This window comes from Tupaia chinensis, unplaced genomic scaffold, assembly GCF_000334495.1.
Source record: "Tupaia chinensis unplaced genomic scaffold, TupChi_1.0 Scaffold000176_1, whole genome shotgun sequence".
Lineage (NCBI taxonomy): Eukaryota > Metazoa > Chordata > Mammalia > Scandentia > Tupaiidae > Tupaia > Tupaia belangeri.
Genome location: NW_006159651.1, coordinates 826431 through 844239, shown reverse-complemented (window position 1 = coordinate 844239; position 17809 = coordinate 826431). Strand labels below are relative to the sequence as shown.

The 17809-nt window shown below is 52.8% G+C and overlaps 2 protein-coding genes across 3 annotated transcripts in view; one reads left to right on the top strand and one right to left on the bottom strand.

The window, feature by feature from the left end:
• Positions 1–834: 834 nt before the first annotated feature.
• PPP1R10 (protein phosphatase 1 regulatory subunit 10) lies at positions 835–16297 on the bottom strand. 2 transcript variants are annotated; one of them, XM_006146314.3, is made up of 20 exons: positions 16190–16297; positions 15139–15650; positions 8905–9020; positions 8231–8317; positions 7960–8095; positions 7519–7570; positions 6329–6406; positions 6030–6203; positions 5744–5849; positions 5532–5644; positions 4970–5070; positions 4627–4774; positions 4391–4549; positions 4041–4287; positions 3807–3870; positions 3506–3700; positions 3335–3410; positions 3020–3133; positions 2207–2866; positions 835–1943 (listed from the first exon to the last, which is right to left on the bottom strand). In XM_006146314.3, the coding sequence occupies exons 3-20, from the start codon at positions 9009–9011 to the stop codon at positions 1834–1836; spliced, it is 2727 nt and encodes a 908-aa protein (XP_006146376.1). In that variant the 5' UTR covers positions 9012–9020; positions 15139–15650; positions 16190–16297; the 3' UTR covers positions 835–1833. The 2 variants fall into 2 exon arrangements, with proteins under 2 accessions (XP_006146376.1, XP_006146375.1); XM_006146313.3 differs by lacking the exon at positions 16190–16297 and adding an exon at positions 15874–16091.
• Positions 16295–17809, top strand: part of MRPS18B (mitochondrial ribosomal protein S18B) — an 11629-nt gene continuing 10114 nt past the window's right edge. The window contains exon 1 of the mRNA XM_006146315.3: positions 16295–16594. Coding sequence (XP_006146377.1) covers positions 16517–16594 — 78 coding nt within the window. The 5' untranslated portion in view covers positions 16295–16516. The remainder of the gene's footprint in view (positions 16595–17809) is intronic.

The following is a 17809-nucleotide window of genomic DNA, read 5'->3' as shown; positions in this document are numbered from 1 at the left end:
ACTGACCCACCCACCCCGTCTGCTGCAGCCCCTGGCGTCTGAGAGACCTGCAGCCCCAGAGCCCACTGCTGCCCCGTGCTGTGGTATACATGGCTCCGATCTGCTATAGGCCCAGTACTCTCCCCAGGGATAGGAGGGAGCAAGTGCGGCGGGGGGTGGGGCACGGGATGGCTAAGCCAGCAATCCATGCCCCTCGGGATTTGGGGTACTCATGCACACATGCCCATGCGTTTTTTTCAGACTGCTGGGTCTAGGATTCGAACCACTCAGTCAGTCATGTGGGATCTGACCACTCCAACCACTATGCCACTGGCCAGCCCGTTTTCTGTACTCTCCGAAGTGTTGATTCACCAAATCTGTTTCCAGACCGGAGAACAGACTGCACAAAGGTCTGTACTGTTACTTTTTTTTTGGAGAGGTTTCTGCTCTAGGTTTCTGCTCTAGAGGGCAGAGACAGAAAGTGAGAAATCACCCCCCAGGGGGGATGGTCACGCCGCAATCCCTTCTCCTCCATTCTCCTCTCGGGATCTTGGGCACGCACGCACACGCGCCCGGCGTGAGATTTAAGCCACCGGGTCCGGGACACGAACCGCGGTCGACTACGTGGGAGTCCAGCGACATAGCCATTACGCTAACTGCTGGTTCCCCCCTCTCGGGATCTTGAGCACACACATGCACAGGCGCCCGGTGTGAGTTCAAGCCACTGGGCCTGGGACTCCAACTGCAGTTGATTACGTGCGAGTCAGCAGCGCCACCTGCCGGTCCCGTATGGAACTGTTACTTAAAATAGCTGGTGATGACTTCTCTTTAAATAAGAGTCCAAACACACCGGGGTTTAAATAAGCTGCTTCTCTTTCCACTGTTTATTATTAATGTACAAAATATACAAAACCGAAAGAAAAAGAAAATACTCATCCTCAAATCCATTGTGGCTCTAATCCAAGACCCTGCACAAAACCCAACCAATCCACTGTTTTCATAGAAAACAACTGATGCCAAGACAGGTGAAGGAGAGGACAGGGAGGGGCCCCACACCGCGGCGCATACGCCAGGACGGCCCGGCGGGGGTTCGGGGCCGCTGCCCGGGCAGGAGGCAGTGCATGTAGTGTGACCGCCGGGCCCAGGTGACGACAAGCTGGTTTCACTGAGGGTCTGCAAAGTCTCCAGAGGGCTGTGAGCGGGGTGGACCACACACCGGCCCTTCCCACGCGACTAAAGTTCCACCGGATGCAGACGTGAGGTCGCCATCATCAAACCCAGAGACCCGGGTGCAGGCCAGGCGTTCCCAGGAGGCCGCAGTAGACTCGATAGGACCCAGCACAGCCCGAGCGGGGAGTGGGAGGTGTGTCCCGGAACTCGAGCCCAGGCTGCCTGAGCCCTCAGTGCAGGGGTGCTCCCACCCCAGGAGGAGCGATGAGCTGGGCTGGAATGGTCCCGAAGTGCTGCTGGTCCGCACAACTGTGTGCGCACAGGCCCACGCAGAGCGGCGGTGTTCTCCCGGACAGCCCGCCGGGGGTTCTCGGGCCTCATGGGTAATACTGGAAAGGGCTTGGGGTACAGGGTGAATCTCCTCAAAAAGTGAAGCCAACTGGGCCTCCTCTTCGGCAGTCCAGGGCACGGAACGCGTCCAGCCTCTCCCCTCCCTGGACTGGAGGAGAGCTATGTACACCGATGCGCACCAGGGATCGAAGCCCCAGGAACCCCAGCAGGTGGGGCTGCGGGGCGCTCCTCGTCAGCTGGGCAGGGGGAAACGGGCCTCACAGAAGCCATAACAGGGCGAGAGGAGCGAGGCTGCGGTCCACAGGGCATGGCGGGGTGGGCGGCAGGCGGTCCCTAGGGCAGCGGGGGCCCGTTGACACCCGGGTGATAGAAGGCACAGTTGTTCTCGTAGCGGCAGTTGCCCTTCATCATGAAATGCCGACAGACAGGGCGGTTTGACATGTCTGAGAACGAGGGAAGAACGAACGGTCAGCGAGGAGGCTCAGAGGTCAGCACCGCCCTCGCCGCCCCAGGCCCGGCACCCTGAGGACGGCTTTTCAGATCCGAGTCTTGGGGGCTGGGGCAGGGCAGTGGCTCAGAACTGCCACATATATGGAGAACCCAGGGGGATAGGGAGACCTCGAATTCCGCCTGACACGCTCAGAGCAGTGAGTGCCCCCGGACTTGTAGGTACCCAAAGCCACGTGGGGACAGGGAGCGTCCTTACCTCCTCCATGGCTGTGGCCTCCATCATGCCCTCGATGGCCCCCTCCTCCATGTCCAGGGCCATCATGGCCACGGTGCTCATGAGGTGGCGGCCCTCGATGGTCATGGCCTCGGTGACTAGGGACATCGTGAGGCCGGTGACCATGGGGCCCCCCATGTCCAGGGCCTTCATGAGGGCGATGTCCACCACTTCCGCCCATGCTCCCGCCGGGGCCTTCGTGGGGACGATGGCCACTGCCACCTCCCATGCCACCGCCAGGGCCATCGTGGGGACGGTGTCCGCTGCCCATGCCGCCGCCAGGGCCATCGTGGGGACGGTGTCCACTGCCACTGCCCATGCCGCCGCCAGGGCCTTCATGGGGACGATGTCCGCCACCTCCAACCATGTTCCCACCAGGGCCCCCTCGTCCATTTGGGGGGCCTCCTCCAGAGCGACCTCCTCTGGCTCCTCGGAATGGCGGTGGCGGCGGGGGAGGTTCATTTCCTCCTCGGCCACCTCGGCCTCTATGGTATGGTCCAGGACCAGGTCCGGGACCTCCCCGTATAGGACCACCACGCATGGGGTCACCTGGGCCATCCCAGAAGGGATCACCCCCGCGGGGAGGGGGTGGAGGACCCAGGAGACGGGGACCCACTGGCCCACCAGGGCCTCCATGAGGACCTGTTAAGAAGGGAAAAGGACAGTCTCAGTGACCTGCTAGACTCGGGACCGCCACCGCCGTCTCCCCGCCCACACCGCCTGCTGCCTTTGGCCAAGCCGCTGTTTCCAGGCTCGACTTAGGCAGATAAGCCCCTTCCAGCTCTCACCACCTACCAGGCATGGGCCCCCCAGGTCCAGGGGGGAAGTGCTGCATGCCCTTGGGGCCCCCAGGACCTCCTGGTGGGAAACCATTGGCTATTGGGCCGGGACCCAGGAGACCGTGTGGCACTGTGAATGCAGAAGGAGGGAGAGTCAGTAGAGGGTTCTAGAACAGCACGACTCCCCACGAGGTGTGCCCCAGGGACCCTCAGCTGACCTGGCAGAGTGCCCTGCTGTCTGCCCCCTCCTGTTTCCCCACACTGGTCGCCATCTGGGAGAGCTGCCCCCCACCCCTGCGCCCCCACGACCCCAGGGCTGCCCTGCACCTACCCACCATCTGCTTGATCTTGTCAGAGTAGTCGGGCTGCTTCAGCAGCTCCTCTGAGGGGTGGCTGTTGGGGCTGCCCTGCGAGGGTGTAAGAGGCAAGGTCACTTCCGTGGACAGAGGGAGAGCCGCACGTCGGGACGGAGACGGAGCTGGGAGACGGGAAGGAGGCTTACCATGATGGAGGTGAGGATCTCCTGCACATTGATGCCACCTCCTCCAGGGCCCTGGGGGCTCTTCCCAGCACCCATGCTTCCCATGAGATTGGCCAGGACAGGAGGCAGCTTGGAGCCTCCTGCCCCGTCAGGGGAACCACCAGAGCCCCCTGGCTCCAAGGTCTCAACATACGGGGTCTCGTCCATGGAACACTCCTGAAAGAATGGGAGAGAAATCAGGACTGACTGAAAGAAGGGAGAGGACGCACCGACGGCCAGCAACCCTCCCGTCAGCCGTGGCCACCCACCACGGCTCACTCACCTCATCCAGGGGGATGAGCTTGGGGGGGATGGGCTCATAGGGCTCAGGATCAGGCTCGTGAGGACTGTCAGGAACAGCGCGGGAAAGGAGTGAAGGCGAGCGTTAGTCGAGTCACCTCTGCAGGCCCTCCAAGTCCTTTCTAGCCTCCCCCGCTGCCCGTCCTTAGTCACCCCAGGTCACGACCCTTTCAGGAGTCCAAGCACCCCACACCCTGACAGCTACCCATGTGCTGACCTCTCCTTGTTCAGGAAGAGCTCCTGCAGGATCCCCTTCTCCCGCTCTGCCTGGATGTATCGCTCCTGGCTGTTGCTGCCGGGCGTGACAAGCGGTGACGGCAGAACCAAGGGCCGGGGGCACACCCAGGGCACCTTCTCCTCCATGTTGTCGTGGCTCAGACGCCGAGCCGTCTCAAACGCGTGTCTGTCGGACAGGATCTCTCGCTTAGCGGCCTCGCCGAAGTCCTTGATCTTATTCACATTTACTGTGGGTGAGGGGGAAGACGCGACAGGACAGGTAAGCACCAGCATGTCCTCTCTGAGTCCCCTTCACACAACACCCACGGAGGATGACACCGGACCCATTACCTCGCTCCGTTTCATCCAGCTCGAAATAGAAATACTCCCTCAGCTTGCCCTCCTCGGGCCACGTCACCGTCTTCCTCTTCCTGCCCTTCCGGGTCAGCTGGCCGGGCTCCCCAGGGCTCTCCACGGGCTTCGCATCCAGAGCTCCTGGCTCCAAAGAGGCTGGAAGCCAGAGAGCCGTGAGACCCGGGTCTCCCCCGAGCGCCTCCCGCGCCGCACCCGTGCCGCCCCTGCAGTACCTGTATCCATGCGCTCTGGGACTTCGACGGGGGGCACGGGGGTGCCAGGGCGGTCTGTGTCCATGGACTCAGAAGGGGGTGCTGGTTCTGGGGAGGAAGGTTTGGCCGTACTTGGTTCCGTGCTTGTTTTCCCTTCAAAGGGGCTCGGCTGTTATAAAAGAGAAAAAGCAAATGAGCTGCAGGAGAGGCCAGGCCACGCAGGACGGCTACTCCACGGTCCAGGCAAGGCCTCCCAACCGGTACCTACGAGAACTTCCGGAACACGGTCCCGCCCCGTCTACACCGGAGACCCGGCTGCTGGCCCTTCCTCCCCTTTCTCTCTGAAAGCAGCCTGGGCCCATACCTTGGCAGCTGTAGGTGACAGCACCTTCTTCTTCTTCTTAATTTTGATGCCTGGAACTGGGGCTGAATTAAGAGCATCCAGAAAGCCCAGGCCCTCCATAGCTACAAAGGAAAGAGCATAACGTCATCAGATCCCCTTGACAATCTGCACCTGCAGACACAGCCCAGGCAGAAAGGGGGCCAGGAGAGACCGTGTCTCAGCAAAGCGCACGGCGAGCTCAAAGGGAGCAGGCGCACGGGCAGGAGGGCCGCGCGGGAGACACCATTTGCAGCGACTGTGTCTTCCTGGGTGGGAGTCAGGGCTCAGGGCGCCTGTGAACATGACGGGTCACCCGGCCAGGTGGGAGCGCCCCTACCCACCCGGGAAGTGGGTTATGGAATGGCACGCCTCCCCAGCTCATCTCTAAAATTACTGAGTGACCACTTGAGTGGGGAAGAGTTTCAGAGGTACAAAAATGAAAGGGCTCCAAGAAATCAAAGGGAAAGGGTGAGAAACAGTAAGAGAACAAAGTTCAGCCCCCGCCCCGGACAGACGGCATCCCCACTGCGGACTCGGGACTCACGCTGTGGCGGGATGATCTTCACTTTGATCTCTTTGGTGGCATTGGGTGTCGTGTTGAGTGGCTTGTATTTCTTCTCCGCAGGGGGCGCGGCGTCTCCTGGAGCAGCTGCAGCGCTGTTAGAAGGGGGACTGTCAACACCATCTCTGACGCGCCCTCCCTTCTCCCTCTTGCCACAGGTCCGCCCCAATGGAACCCTGGAACATGCTCCCTACCTCTGGCGCTTGAGGGGGATGGGTTTCAGGTTGTACTTGTCAGACACCACCACCGCACTGGCGTTCTTCTTCACGGGCACCAGCGACGGTGTCTCCAGCTCTAGGCCTGGGCGAGGAGACAGGAGTTGGCAGCTGAACTCACCCCCACCTTCCCGGCTTTTCCTCCCCAGAGGCCTTCCAGCCTTGCATCACCCCGGGGCCCTCCCACCAGCCCGCCCCTCCCACAGATGTAACAACGCGCCACCTGCTCTGCACGTGCACATGCCCAGACCCTCGGGGGCCTTACCAGTAGAACGGAACTTGGCATGACTGGGCGCTGTGGTTCGAAGGGACTTGGGCTTTTCCTTCTTCTTCTCGGGGACTTCCTCGGCCCGGGCCTCAGCCTTCACCTCAGTCAAAGGTCGCTCAGGAGGGGTGGTTCGACTCTTTCCTTCTTCCTTACGCTTTTTCTTATCTTTCTCTATTGAGGGAAACAAAAGCAGAAAACTATTTTATTTAGATAAAAAGCAGCAGACTACTGTGTGGGGGGCACCTGAAAGTCACGGCGGAGTGGGAAAGACACAGGGACAAGGACAAGGGCCTTACCAGCAGGCTGGGTACTGCTCTGGGAGCGGATGACAGCCATCCAGTCACTGACGAGGACCGAGGCCAACTTCCGGAGCTCTGTAGGTGCGAGAAAGGGGAGATGCCTCAATAGCTTAAAATAGCAGTCCTCCAGTAACACAGAATAGGAGGTTTGAAAAAAATACTGTGAAAATATGAGCAATAAGAAAAAGTAACTTAGGGCTTTAGAACATGAGATACACTTCAAAGCCAAGCTCATAAAAATGGAAAAATGAATCACAGAGTTAAACAGTTAAAAAGGACTTTCTAGACAACCCTTTTTCCTAGAATGCTGGTAGTGATAATGCAAAAAACAAACAAACAAACAAACAAACAAAAAACAACCCCCCTGCCACACACACACAAAAAAAACATTAACTGCAGAGTCGAAAGAGTCCTTAGAAACAGGCCAATTAAGGGTTGAGCTTTAGGTGTATGCCCCCCCCTTTTTTTTCCCAAAGAGATTTTTTTTTTTTGCTATAAGGCGTGTGAGCTCGCCTGGAGAGACAGAGAGAAAACGAGGACTCACTCCCCAGAGGGCAAGGCCACGCTCAATCCCTTCTCCTCCATTCTCCTCTTGGCATCACGCGCACACACACACGTGTCAGGTGTGAGCTTTAAGCTACTAGGTCCAGGACTCGAAACGTGGTCGACTATGTGGGAGTCCAGCAACGTAACTGTTACACCACCTGCTGGTCCCAGGGGCATGCCTTGTATACCAAGGGATCTTCAAAGTATGGCACGAAGTACCGCTTAGAGTATGGCAGTGTATCTTATACTCCACAGCAGAGAAGGACAGATTCCATTTGGAATTCAGAACAGGAAAGGGGACAGGTCAGAGGGACTGCATATTTTTTTTTAATAAAGAATTATTAATTTATTTAATTCAATTGGTGGTGGTTGTTATTATTATTTTTTTTTAATTATTTTTATTTGGCCAGAGACAGAGACAGAGAAAGGGAAAGTAAGAAAGCAAGCCACCAGGTCCGGGACTCAAACAGCACCCTTAACCACCAGGCCACCTGCCAGCCCCAAAGAACTAAATTTTAAAAGAAAGAGAAAAGCAAGGTGAGGTAGGAAGGAGGAGGAAGGAGTGAAGTGGCAGTCCGAGGACGGGCAGAGAAGGGGCAGGAATGAAGACAAGCCTCTGCAGAGAGCAAGAGCGGCCCTACCTTCATCCTCACTTGATTTGCTCAGCTGTTTCACCAGTTTGGCTGTGTTATTCTACAAGAGATGGAGGAGGCAGAAAGGTAAATTTCAAGAGGAAAAGTCAGCCCCCCACTCGCTCACAATCCCTTAGCAGTCCTTTCACAGCGACTGTCACTGACGTACACTTCACCGTTTTCAAAATCTTGGTCTACATGTCCTTAGAACAATCCAGTAAGATAGGTACAATGATTCCCATTGTACAGAAGAAAAACTGAGACGTGGACATATGAAGACGCTGTGGAATGCCCTAAGCCACACACCGACTTTAGGAGATAAATTCTAACCCAGTCCTCTGATTCTCAACCCGTCTCCCCTGCCATTCTGCCTACCAGCCCACAGCAGAGTCAGTGAGTGCCCGCTATGGGGTAAGCCAGAAAGGACGCGCAGGCACAGGGCGCAGGTACCTGCTTGAGGTGGTCCACAGTGAGCGGCAGGTGCTGCAGGGTCAGCAGGATCTGCTGGAGGAGGGGAATGTTGTTGGTTGTCTTTGAGTATGTCAGCCAATTGTTAAGGAGCTTATAGCCGCCGACGTCAATGAACCTGCAGGCAGGTAGGAAAAGAAGTTGTAATGCCCTTCCCAGGTCTTGGAAGGACCGAATCCCATGTTCCTGGTCCCCACTGCTGACCCAGGAACCCCACGCCTTACCTCCCCCGGCCCCCTGGACCCTCACTCACTTGACTAGTACCTCCGGTGAACGGGTCTGCAGGAGGATGTTCAAGTAGGTGCACCGACTCACCATCTTTCGCGCTTCCTTCATCAAACTGTAGGAGAGAAGTCGGGGTTAGAAACGCAGCCAGGCCTCTCCTAGGAGAAGCCCCTCGTCCGTGGCGAGCCTAGGGATTCCTCCTATCTTGGGGTTTGCTCCGGAGTATGGGGACAAGGCTGGGAGTGGGGCAGAGTGTACTCCACAGACCTCTAGGACGAGGGGATGGATCCAGAGAGCCCCGGGAAAACTGCTAGCTACTAAGGGAGACACTGAAGTCGGACGGGAGGTCGGCACCACTGCTTCCCACACAGATCTCTGATTCTCCCTCCGGTGAGAGTCCAGCCCTAAACGACCATTCCTCTGAGGTCTACCCAACAGGCTTAGTCATCTGCTTTGCTCTAGAATACCTGAGGATTCTTCAAGAATCCTGTCACCAGGCTTCCCTGCTCACTCCAGTGCAACTCCATTGGGACAGATGTCCTAATCTCCAACTTCCCTCATAACCAGCAAAAAAATGGACCATCTTTTCCTGTCGCACCCTTTCCTCGCCCACTGCCTCTCCCTCTCCCTCTCGAGGACACCCTGAGATGCAGCCACGTTCCACGTGCAGTAGCCTCTCTCCACAGAAGGGCTCGGACTCACCTGAAGATCTTGGAAATTCCATCCACACTCTTGACTTCCCCATCTCGGCTAAGGAAGCTATCCAGGCCCTTGAGAAGCTCTTTGGGGTCTATGGGACCTGAACCCATGACTGGTTTCTACAATAGAAGGATAAAACAAACCCAGAGAGTAAATGGGTGGCAAGGACTGCCCCAGTATGCCCTCCAAATTAATCCCACCTCTAGACGTTAAAAAAAAAAAGAGTAATGATTTAGTCAGTAGCCAGCTCCACTGCTTCCTAGATCAGACACCCACAGCGGTTAACGCCCGAGCAGGCAGGCCATCAGCCGGGATGGGCCGTGCCCGTCTCTCCCTCCTACCCAGCCACATCTTCCCTAGCACATGAGCTGCCCTGGCCTGTATCAGAGTAAATGCAGTCAGACCCACGTTCCATAACCAGGGGCTCCACTCTCCAAAATAGTTTTGCAGGTTGTTAGGTCCTTTGTCCAGCAGTTGCTGATAAATTTGGCTCAAAGAGAGCCTGGAGCTTGATAAAAACGGGGCCAATCTTGGGTGTGAAGACTAAAACAGAGGCAACTCCTCTTTATGTTAGCTCATTCAGAGCCACAGTCACCACGCGTGGCAGGATGAGTACCAGCTAAGCGGGAGGTTAGCCAGAAACAGAACTTAACAGAACCCTGTCCCAGGGGATTTGGGGGTCGCTCCCAAAATGAAGACGGATGAATGAAGAAGGAAATCGAGCAGGTCCCTCGTAAGCCTTGAAGAGAATGCCACTCATTAATCAAACACTGCACACACTTTTATTGTCTCCAAGTCAGAGGGCACCTTAGTTTGTACTTTCAAATGCAAGGACACAAATCTAACTCTCTACTCCCCTCAAAAATCACTTGTTGAAGATCCTTGAGAAAAGCCTTAAACAAACAAACAAGAAAAAAAGAAAATCACAGAACCAAAAAGAATAAAGCTAAAGACCAGGAAAAAAAAAATGCCATTATATTTTAAGCAGCTACTTACAGACCAAGTTTTTAAAAAGTAGTTAATTAAAAGCTAAATTCCTTTACAGGGAGAAAAAGGGACAGAGAGAAGTATAGGCTTCCTAGGCCAGAACCTAAGTTCTGGGAAGGTAAGTTAGGATCGATGTGGTGCAGAACAGGATTTTTATGCCCAGTGCCTCTAAATGTTGACTTCTGAGAACCACAAAAGCCACCCTGGCAGCACCGCCATCTGAGAAATACAGCTAATACGGGGTAGGGAGGAGGCAAGAAGAAAACCATCTCCCAATTCCTGCACCTAGTACCAAAAAAGACACCATGCCTTCAGAGGGCAGAAGGACAGGTTTCTTACGAGACAACGTGAGTTAGTTCTATCTGTTCTCTGATAAACTAAAAGGCAAGAGTAACCTGCACCTTTCAGCCCTCCACCAAAAAGGCCAATACAGTTATCTGTAGGTCCTAAAGCTAGGCCAGAAGTGGGGAGGAGGCAGGCGTCCAGAAAGGGCTCTTGGTTCTTGAGGGCAGAACCTGCGGGCTGAACACGGGGAGAGCTGAGGTAAGAATGCTGAGAGGTGAGCGAATCCCAGAGGTGAAATATGCCGTCGCTGCCGCCCTGGAACCGCCGCAAGGCCAAGAGGAACCTGAGGTCAGAGGGAGAAGCATTCAAGTCGAATATGGACAAGATTAGAAGTCTGCGGGCCAAACTGAAAGTATGGTCACTCAAGACACGAAGGGATAAAGAAAACTTCCCCATATGCTGAGACACTATAAAGTGATATCAAGGAACTACAGGCATACAGGTACAGTCAAGGGCTACATAAACAAATTTCCGCCTGCTAGAGACTGGAACGGCCGCGAGTGGCTCAGCCAGCAGCTAGGACACAGAAACCTAGTGTCTGTGTACACACACCCCTACTGCAGACCCCAAGTCGATAGATACCATTTCACAAAAGCCTTGAATTAAACATCACTCTCAGCAGACCCGAGTTCCAGTGCAGCCGAGTATGTGTGACCTTCAGAGAATTCCTGTTTACATATCTAACTGCAAGCTGGGCCAACAGGCCTGCTAGCCCTACTCGCTTTAACTGTCACCTGGGAGCAAATGTTCCTTTAAGAAAAAGGGAGAAAATAACCATCCTGGGAGAGAAAGCCGGACCACTGAACAGAAGGTAAGCTCTGTGCAGCGCCCTCTGCTGGGAATGGGACCCAGGGACTTTTCAATCTCCTTTTGTATAAACAAAGCTCTAAGACTTAATAGCAAAGGGAAGCTGAAGACAAAGAAAGGTTAAAGATTCACTTTTCACCATTATTTATATTTTGGAAATAGAAGTGAAATTGTCTCATAAATACCAATCATGTGATAAAATGGTTTTCTCCTGACGATTTTCTCTCAGGAAGATCAGTTTTTACTTATTTTACAATTAAGAACACAGTGTCTCACAACCGGCTTTCTTCTTTGAAGTCAATGCACCTTAAAAGAAGTTACACCATGCATCAGTAGCCGGGATGAAGGGCCTAGCGCTCCTGGTGCAGGCCCAGGGAGGAAGGCAACCGAGCTGCCAGGGAAAAGTGAGGGGTCAGTGTCTTACAACCGGCTTTCTTCTTTGAAGTCAATGCACCTTAAAAGAAGTTACACCATGCATCAGTAGCCGGGATGAAGGGCCTAGCGCTCCTGGTGCAGGCCCAGGGAGGAAGGCAACCGAGCTGCCAGGGAAAGTGAGGGGTGTACCCATTTACCGATGCTTCACCTGGAGCCTGCAGTAAGTTTGAGGAAGCGTTCAGGAATCACCAATAACCCAGAAAATGATTGTTTTAATTAGCTAATTTCCTTGAAGGCGTACAGAAGTGAAGGGGTGGAGAAAAGCAATCCCTGGCCTATGTCCACCCAGGCCGAAGACGTGCTTTAACGGAGTCCGCTGCAGGCAGCCCACACACTACTGGCTCAGTAACTGGCAGGGGCGGGGGGTGTCCTACCATTCCTACCAGTTCCTGACACCCACTCCTACCTCCAGAGTTTTACTGGTGGTGTTAATTAGGGTGGATAAAAAGAAATCCAGTTTGGCTGTAGTTACTCCACATCCATCACCAGGAATCAGGGCTGACTGATCTAGGATAAAAACCATGCCAGCCAGTGATCCTTATAAAAAGGATCCCAGGCATCTTTTAACAAAAGGAGGCCCAAGTTTAGTTTACCATTCCTTAGGAGGCCTTAGCACTTCTGGAAATGAAAATGCTTTGTACTAACCCCTTAGCTTCCCTTTCCAATCCTCAGTGTTCCAGGAATTTACTGGTGTGATTCAATAGTGGACTGAATTGTTTTCTCATGATTCATAAGGTCATGTCTGTCCTGTTATTTTGAAAACCTGGTAGAAAATCTCCCCCAAAAGCTTATTCTGCATTTCAATAAGGATGCAAAATCACACATGCCATCCCCACCCACGGGATTCGAGAATAGAAGCCAGGCTATGAATTACAAGGATTAGATTCTTCCAGGTTCCCTGGATGGATGTTTCCCTAGCAGATCTTGTTTCCCATCTCCCATGTTAAGGAAGATCTTCTTTATTAATCCCCTGCTCACTAGAGATCAGGAACCCCAGTGGGCAGAATGTTCCGCTCTCAAGGAAGGTATGCTGCAGAGGCACATGGCAAACTGCTTAAAACAAAACAAAACACTTGTGGTCAATACAGACAGGTGGAAGAGTCCCTCCCGGGCAACCCAGAAGTTTGAGTAATAGTCTAAGAAGCCATATCCAGTAGAAAATTAGCCCTAAGTCTCACCCAAGTCACCACAGGACGGTTGTAAAAAATGGTTTCCCAGGTCTGCCTAGAACCTCCAAGCTTCAATGTGAGACTTTAAAAAATGAAAAGGATATGGAGAGTCTGACAGAGATTTGACTTTGAACAAGTTGGAGGAAGAAAGATTTAAGAAGAAACCGGACACCCAATGCCACCCTCAGACGGGGCATGGTTTCAGACATGCACCACCTGCCACAGTACTGCGAATGTTGAAAAATGAAGAGGATGTTATTTTCCTCATTAACGCTTTTAAGACACTTCTTAGAAGGGAAGGAAAAAGAAATTCAAAAAAGGTGGCTTTTTGGAAAAAAGAAATGAAGGTTGTGAAATGTAATACCAGAAAGGTTTTGCTTACCAGAAACCGTAGCTTGATTCCCCCTGCCTCGAGATTACAACTGCCGTCTGCTTTCCTAAAGATTCACTTCTCATCCTAGTACCAATGTACAGGAGCTAAGCAACTGGAGATCGTGATCCAGCACTGAACACAAAGAGTTTATCTCCAAACCGAGAGGTGCAAATAAGGGTGATTTAGAAGTCCTAAAGTACCCTCCCTCCCCCAGATGATCACACAAAGCTACCACCTGCAGGAGGCCCAAGGACTGGATCCTGAGCAGAAATGGCACATCACAGTGTCATTAGGCCTCTTCGTCTACTTAACTTAGGTCGTAATTCTCACGAGCCCTGTGTCTGGCTCATCTCCCACAACACGCACATGTACGTACACACATACACACTCCAGAAGCCTCCCAAAGTACAGTTGAGGGTTGCTGGTTCACCCCTGGCAAATGAAGCAGGGAACACTTCCAAGCAGTTGTGATGAGTGGAGGTGAAAATAAAAGCAATGGGTTGTTAAATGTAAAAACTAGGGCTAACCAAGGAGATGGGACAGCCTCGCCACCAAATTCCTGTAAGCTTTTACCCCTCTAACATACAAGCTGTTAAGACTGTAGCTGAAGAAAATAGGGGCAGTGTCTTCGGCAACCCACAGCACAGGGAGTCCAGAAGACAGGGCTCAGGGGTGGAGTTTCAAGAGGGTGGAGAGAGGGAGAGAGCCGATTACATCACCTCAGCGCTGCTCCTCCCCCTTGACCAAGCTTCCAGGGCGGCCCTGAGCTCTGGGTGGCCGAAGGGGAAAAAAACAACAAAGAGGGACGCCATTTTGTAATGGAGGACTCAAGTTAAATAAGCCAGCCCAGCTCTGCCGGTAGCTACAGTCACATTAGAAAACACCCGATTTTTAGTAAAAACCCCAAAGCCAGCCCCCCCACAGCCTACATAATTTGGGGGCCTAGTTTGAAGCAGTTAAAAGAGTAGTGAAAATAAAAGCAATTAAAATAGTAAAAAGAACAATTTTCTGCAGGGAAGGAATGAATTTCAATTGAGGTCCAACCTGCTACCATCGACCACCCCCATCCTCCCCATAAAGGGAAAGGGGGAGGACTTAGACCCCTCTCAACAAATAGGGTTGAGGTGGGAGGACAGGAGAAAAATGGGTCAAGACACAACCTGCAACGCCGCTTGGAAGACAAAAGGACAAGGAAAGTCGCCATATTGAAGCAGGGAAGAAAAAAATTCCTTTTAACGACACAAATCTTTTAGAGAAAGCTAGCATTAAATTGCACTAAATGGCTTTTAAAATACTCCTGAATTGCACATTTCCCAACCTTTCCACCCTGTTTAACTGTATCCCCCCCACCAAAAATATCAAGTTAAAATGTCAATCATTTTGCTTTTAAATAACCTATGCAATTTTCAACAATTACAAGACATTTCCCTCCCCTTATTATCTTGTATGTACTGGCACTAAGATTATATTTTGCCCTATTAAGTGTCTTGCAATCTTTATTCCTAGATTGCCACCTATTTAAACCACACACACATATATATATATATATCCCAAGCAAATTACATTAAAATTGAGAGGATTTAACAATCACTTAAAGTCATAGCCAGCTCTTACTTCTCTGCCCATCTCCTTACCCTGCAATCTTTATGTACAGATTGCTTATTAATCTGGCAAATTGAAAGGCGCCCTGCTCGTCTCACACACAAAGAAGTGGGACTTCTGGGCCACAAGATCCACCATCTTTTGTATGTGAGCTCATTAACCCTTTTGAAGACTGCTGCTAACCAGAGGAAGGTAATCGTTCCTCTTTATAAAAAAAAGCAACACTTATGGCTTTGGCAGTCTGGAAATTGGCTGGATTACCAAGGGTTAACCATCAAAATCCTCATTTGCTGGCCCTCCCTCCACCCTCTCCTTGCCTGCAGCAGGGCAGGGAAGAGGTAGGTGGTAGGGGAGAACAAGACTGTTTAGACCCAATGGCCCGTTTTAATGGAGATCAAGTGACCGATCGGTCCTTCTCCAGTTCTATGGTCTCATTTCTTCCTCTCATTATTTTTGGTTTCACAACGGGAAACGTTGATTTCTTGTTGCAAGGCTTGTTTTTGAAAATTCGACACTTACTATCCAATATTTTTGCGACGTCAGCACCTCGGGCTCAGGGGGAAGGGGGTAAAATTTTGGAGGAAAAAAAACCAACCAACCAGGACCCAAAACTCAATTATCTGGGGGGCCTCATTGGATCAAAAAGTCTCTTAAAAAAACAAAGGCCAACTCAGTATTCATCCCCCCCCCACCCAACTCCGTTTAGGGAGGGGGGGTCGCAGAAAAAAATCCTGAGTGGATTAAAAAAAGGAAGCGCTGGATGAGTGAATTTGGGTGGGTTTAGGAAGGGAGGGTGGTTGATTATTTTTGAAGTTATGTGGTGACGGTCCTTCGGCCACAGATTTCAAGTCCCAAGCAGCGTGGGCTGGTGGGGTGGGCAAGATAGGTGGGAAGGGGCAGAAGACACAAGTGGTTGGGCTGGTGGCTGCTGCTTTCCCTTTCCCCCCTCAGGATCCTTTCAAGGGCTTAGATGTTGCTGCGGCTTGTTTCTGTTTTCCTCGTAGCCGGCCTTTCTCCGAGAAAATTGAAACCTGGGATAAAAGGAACACAAGGGAGAAAGCTGTAATCAGTACGGGTTGTTTCTTGGACACCCTAAGTGCCATCGCCGTTGTCCCAAAACACTTCCACATCCCATCCCGGACACAGCCGCTTTCTATAAGCCCCGGCTCCGAACTTAGCCCGCTGTTACCCGTCTTTACAGTCCAATACCCTCCGCAAAACCTGACGCCATAACCACAAAATACCCAAACTTACCTCTAAACGAACCCCAGAATGGCGGCTGCCCGCTCGGGCGGAGTCTTTTATACCCGGACGCCGCCCAACGCGCTCAAACGTGCTAGTGAAACGCCCTTGTCGCGAGATATTGTGCGCGAGGCGTGAAGTCATTGGTCAGCCCGAAACACAACTAGCCAGCTGATTGGCTGTCCTTCCTTCGCCTTCGCTCGGCCCCCGCCCCTGGCTCCACTTCCGCCTCCTTCCTGCCCCCCGTCGTCGCGTGCGCGTGACCGGAGAGCCCAACACCGCCCTTTCCTCCTCTGTCACCACTTCCGCCCTTGGATGCGTTTCTCACCTTGGGTTGGTAGAAACAGGCCGGCGCATGCGCACTGAGAGAACACGGATCCAAATCGACTTCAAAATCGCTAAACCGGCAAACTCTAAGTGTGTGCTCTAGAAGTCGTAGTGGCTGGTCCAAAATAAACACCATTTGGGACCCTGGTTCGATTGTGACGCAGTTGAAATTAGCTTCTCCCCACAGCCCCCCACGCACGCTTCCGTCCTGACGCAACGGCGCGCCTGCCTTCCGCACTGCGGGCTCGCCAGAGGCTCGGCCCTAGTCAGTTTCCCGGCGCATGCGCAGGCCCCTTCCCGGACGTCTCCGCGCCCTGCGTGCGTCAAGATGGCAGCCTCCGTGTCGAGCACGCTGCTGAGGCGGCTTCTTAGTCTTTCTACCTTCAGAGGTGCCTACGGAGTTCAGGTAACTCCTCAGAAGACGTTTTTGTACAACCCGCCCCCACTTAGCTATGTTTTCTGGGTCGTGTCTCCATCGCGGGGAGTCCACAGTAGGAGACCTCGACGCACCCGCGTCACAGCTGTGTACGCCACACTCCCTGCATCTTCTCTCGCCACTGCCTCGCCCATTCGGTTCCCGAGCCAGAGCTGGGTGTCACTCTCTTACCAAAATATAATTTCGGCAAAATAGGTGATGAAATTCTCCGCCAGTCATGCCCAGCTAGCGTTTAGCTCTGCAGATGGTGTCTAAATGTGTGATGTACCGGGGTGTCCTTGGCTTGAGCCCTGATTTCTGCCAGCCTCGCTATCTGCTAGTAAAGCCAGGAGACATTCTGTGGACCTGGGGGTCAGTCCCTCAGCTCCTTAGCTTACTAAATCAATTTCTTAGCATATGTGAGAGCTTAATGCACCTTTGGATTTAGGCTTCCCTCCAGCCTCAAGTACTCACCACCCTGAAGGTTCTCGGTGGGGCAGGGCAGATTCTTGGTGAAGTAGGGTGAGAGAGGTAGGTTTGCCCAGTTGCCACTCCCTAAAGTGGGATTGAAAGATGGTGGCAGAGGTCACCGCAGAGTTAATCACAGGCCTGGTAGCTTTAAAGCTAGCGTTAGGCCTCAAATTTGTTTTGCTCTGTGGAATGTTGACCTTCAACTTTTTGTAAAAGTGGGCAACGCTGTGACTCATGATTAGCTTAGGTCAGAGACTCATCTGCCCTGTGCATTTCTTCTCCAGCACACATGACTTCCAAGAGGCTACATAACCTGCCTATTCCTTTCTTCTTTCAGACTCTGTTTCCCCAAAGCACAAATACTTGTATATGCCACGTTTTTAAGTTGTTTTTTCTAATTAGATTGCTTCCCAGTCATATGTCCTGATTATCCCCTAACATTAGCTTCCTTTTTTTTTTTTAAGAATTATTTTATTGTGAACCAGCAGTTAGCGTAATGGCTATGTCGCTGGACTCCCACGTAGTCGACCGCGGTTCACGTCCCGGACCCGGTGGCTTAAAACTCACGCCGGGCGCGTGTGCGTGCTTGCCCAAGATCCCGAGAGGAGAATGGAAGAGAAGGGATTGCGGCGTGGCCATCCCCCCTGGGGGGTGATTTCTCGCTTTCCGTCTCTCTGTGTCTCTCTGTCTGTCTGGCGAGTGCACGCGCCCTATAGCAAAAACCTCTCCCCCCCC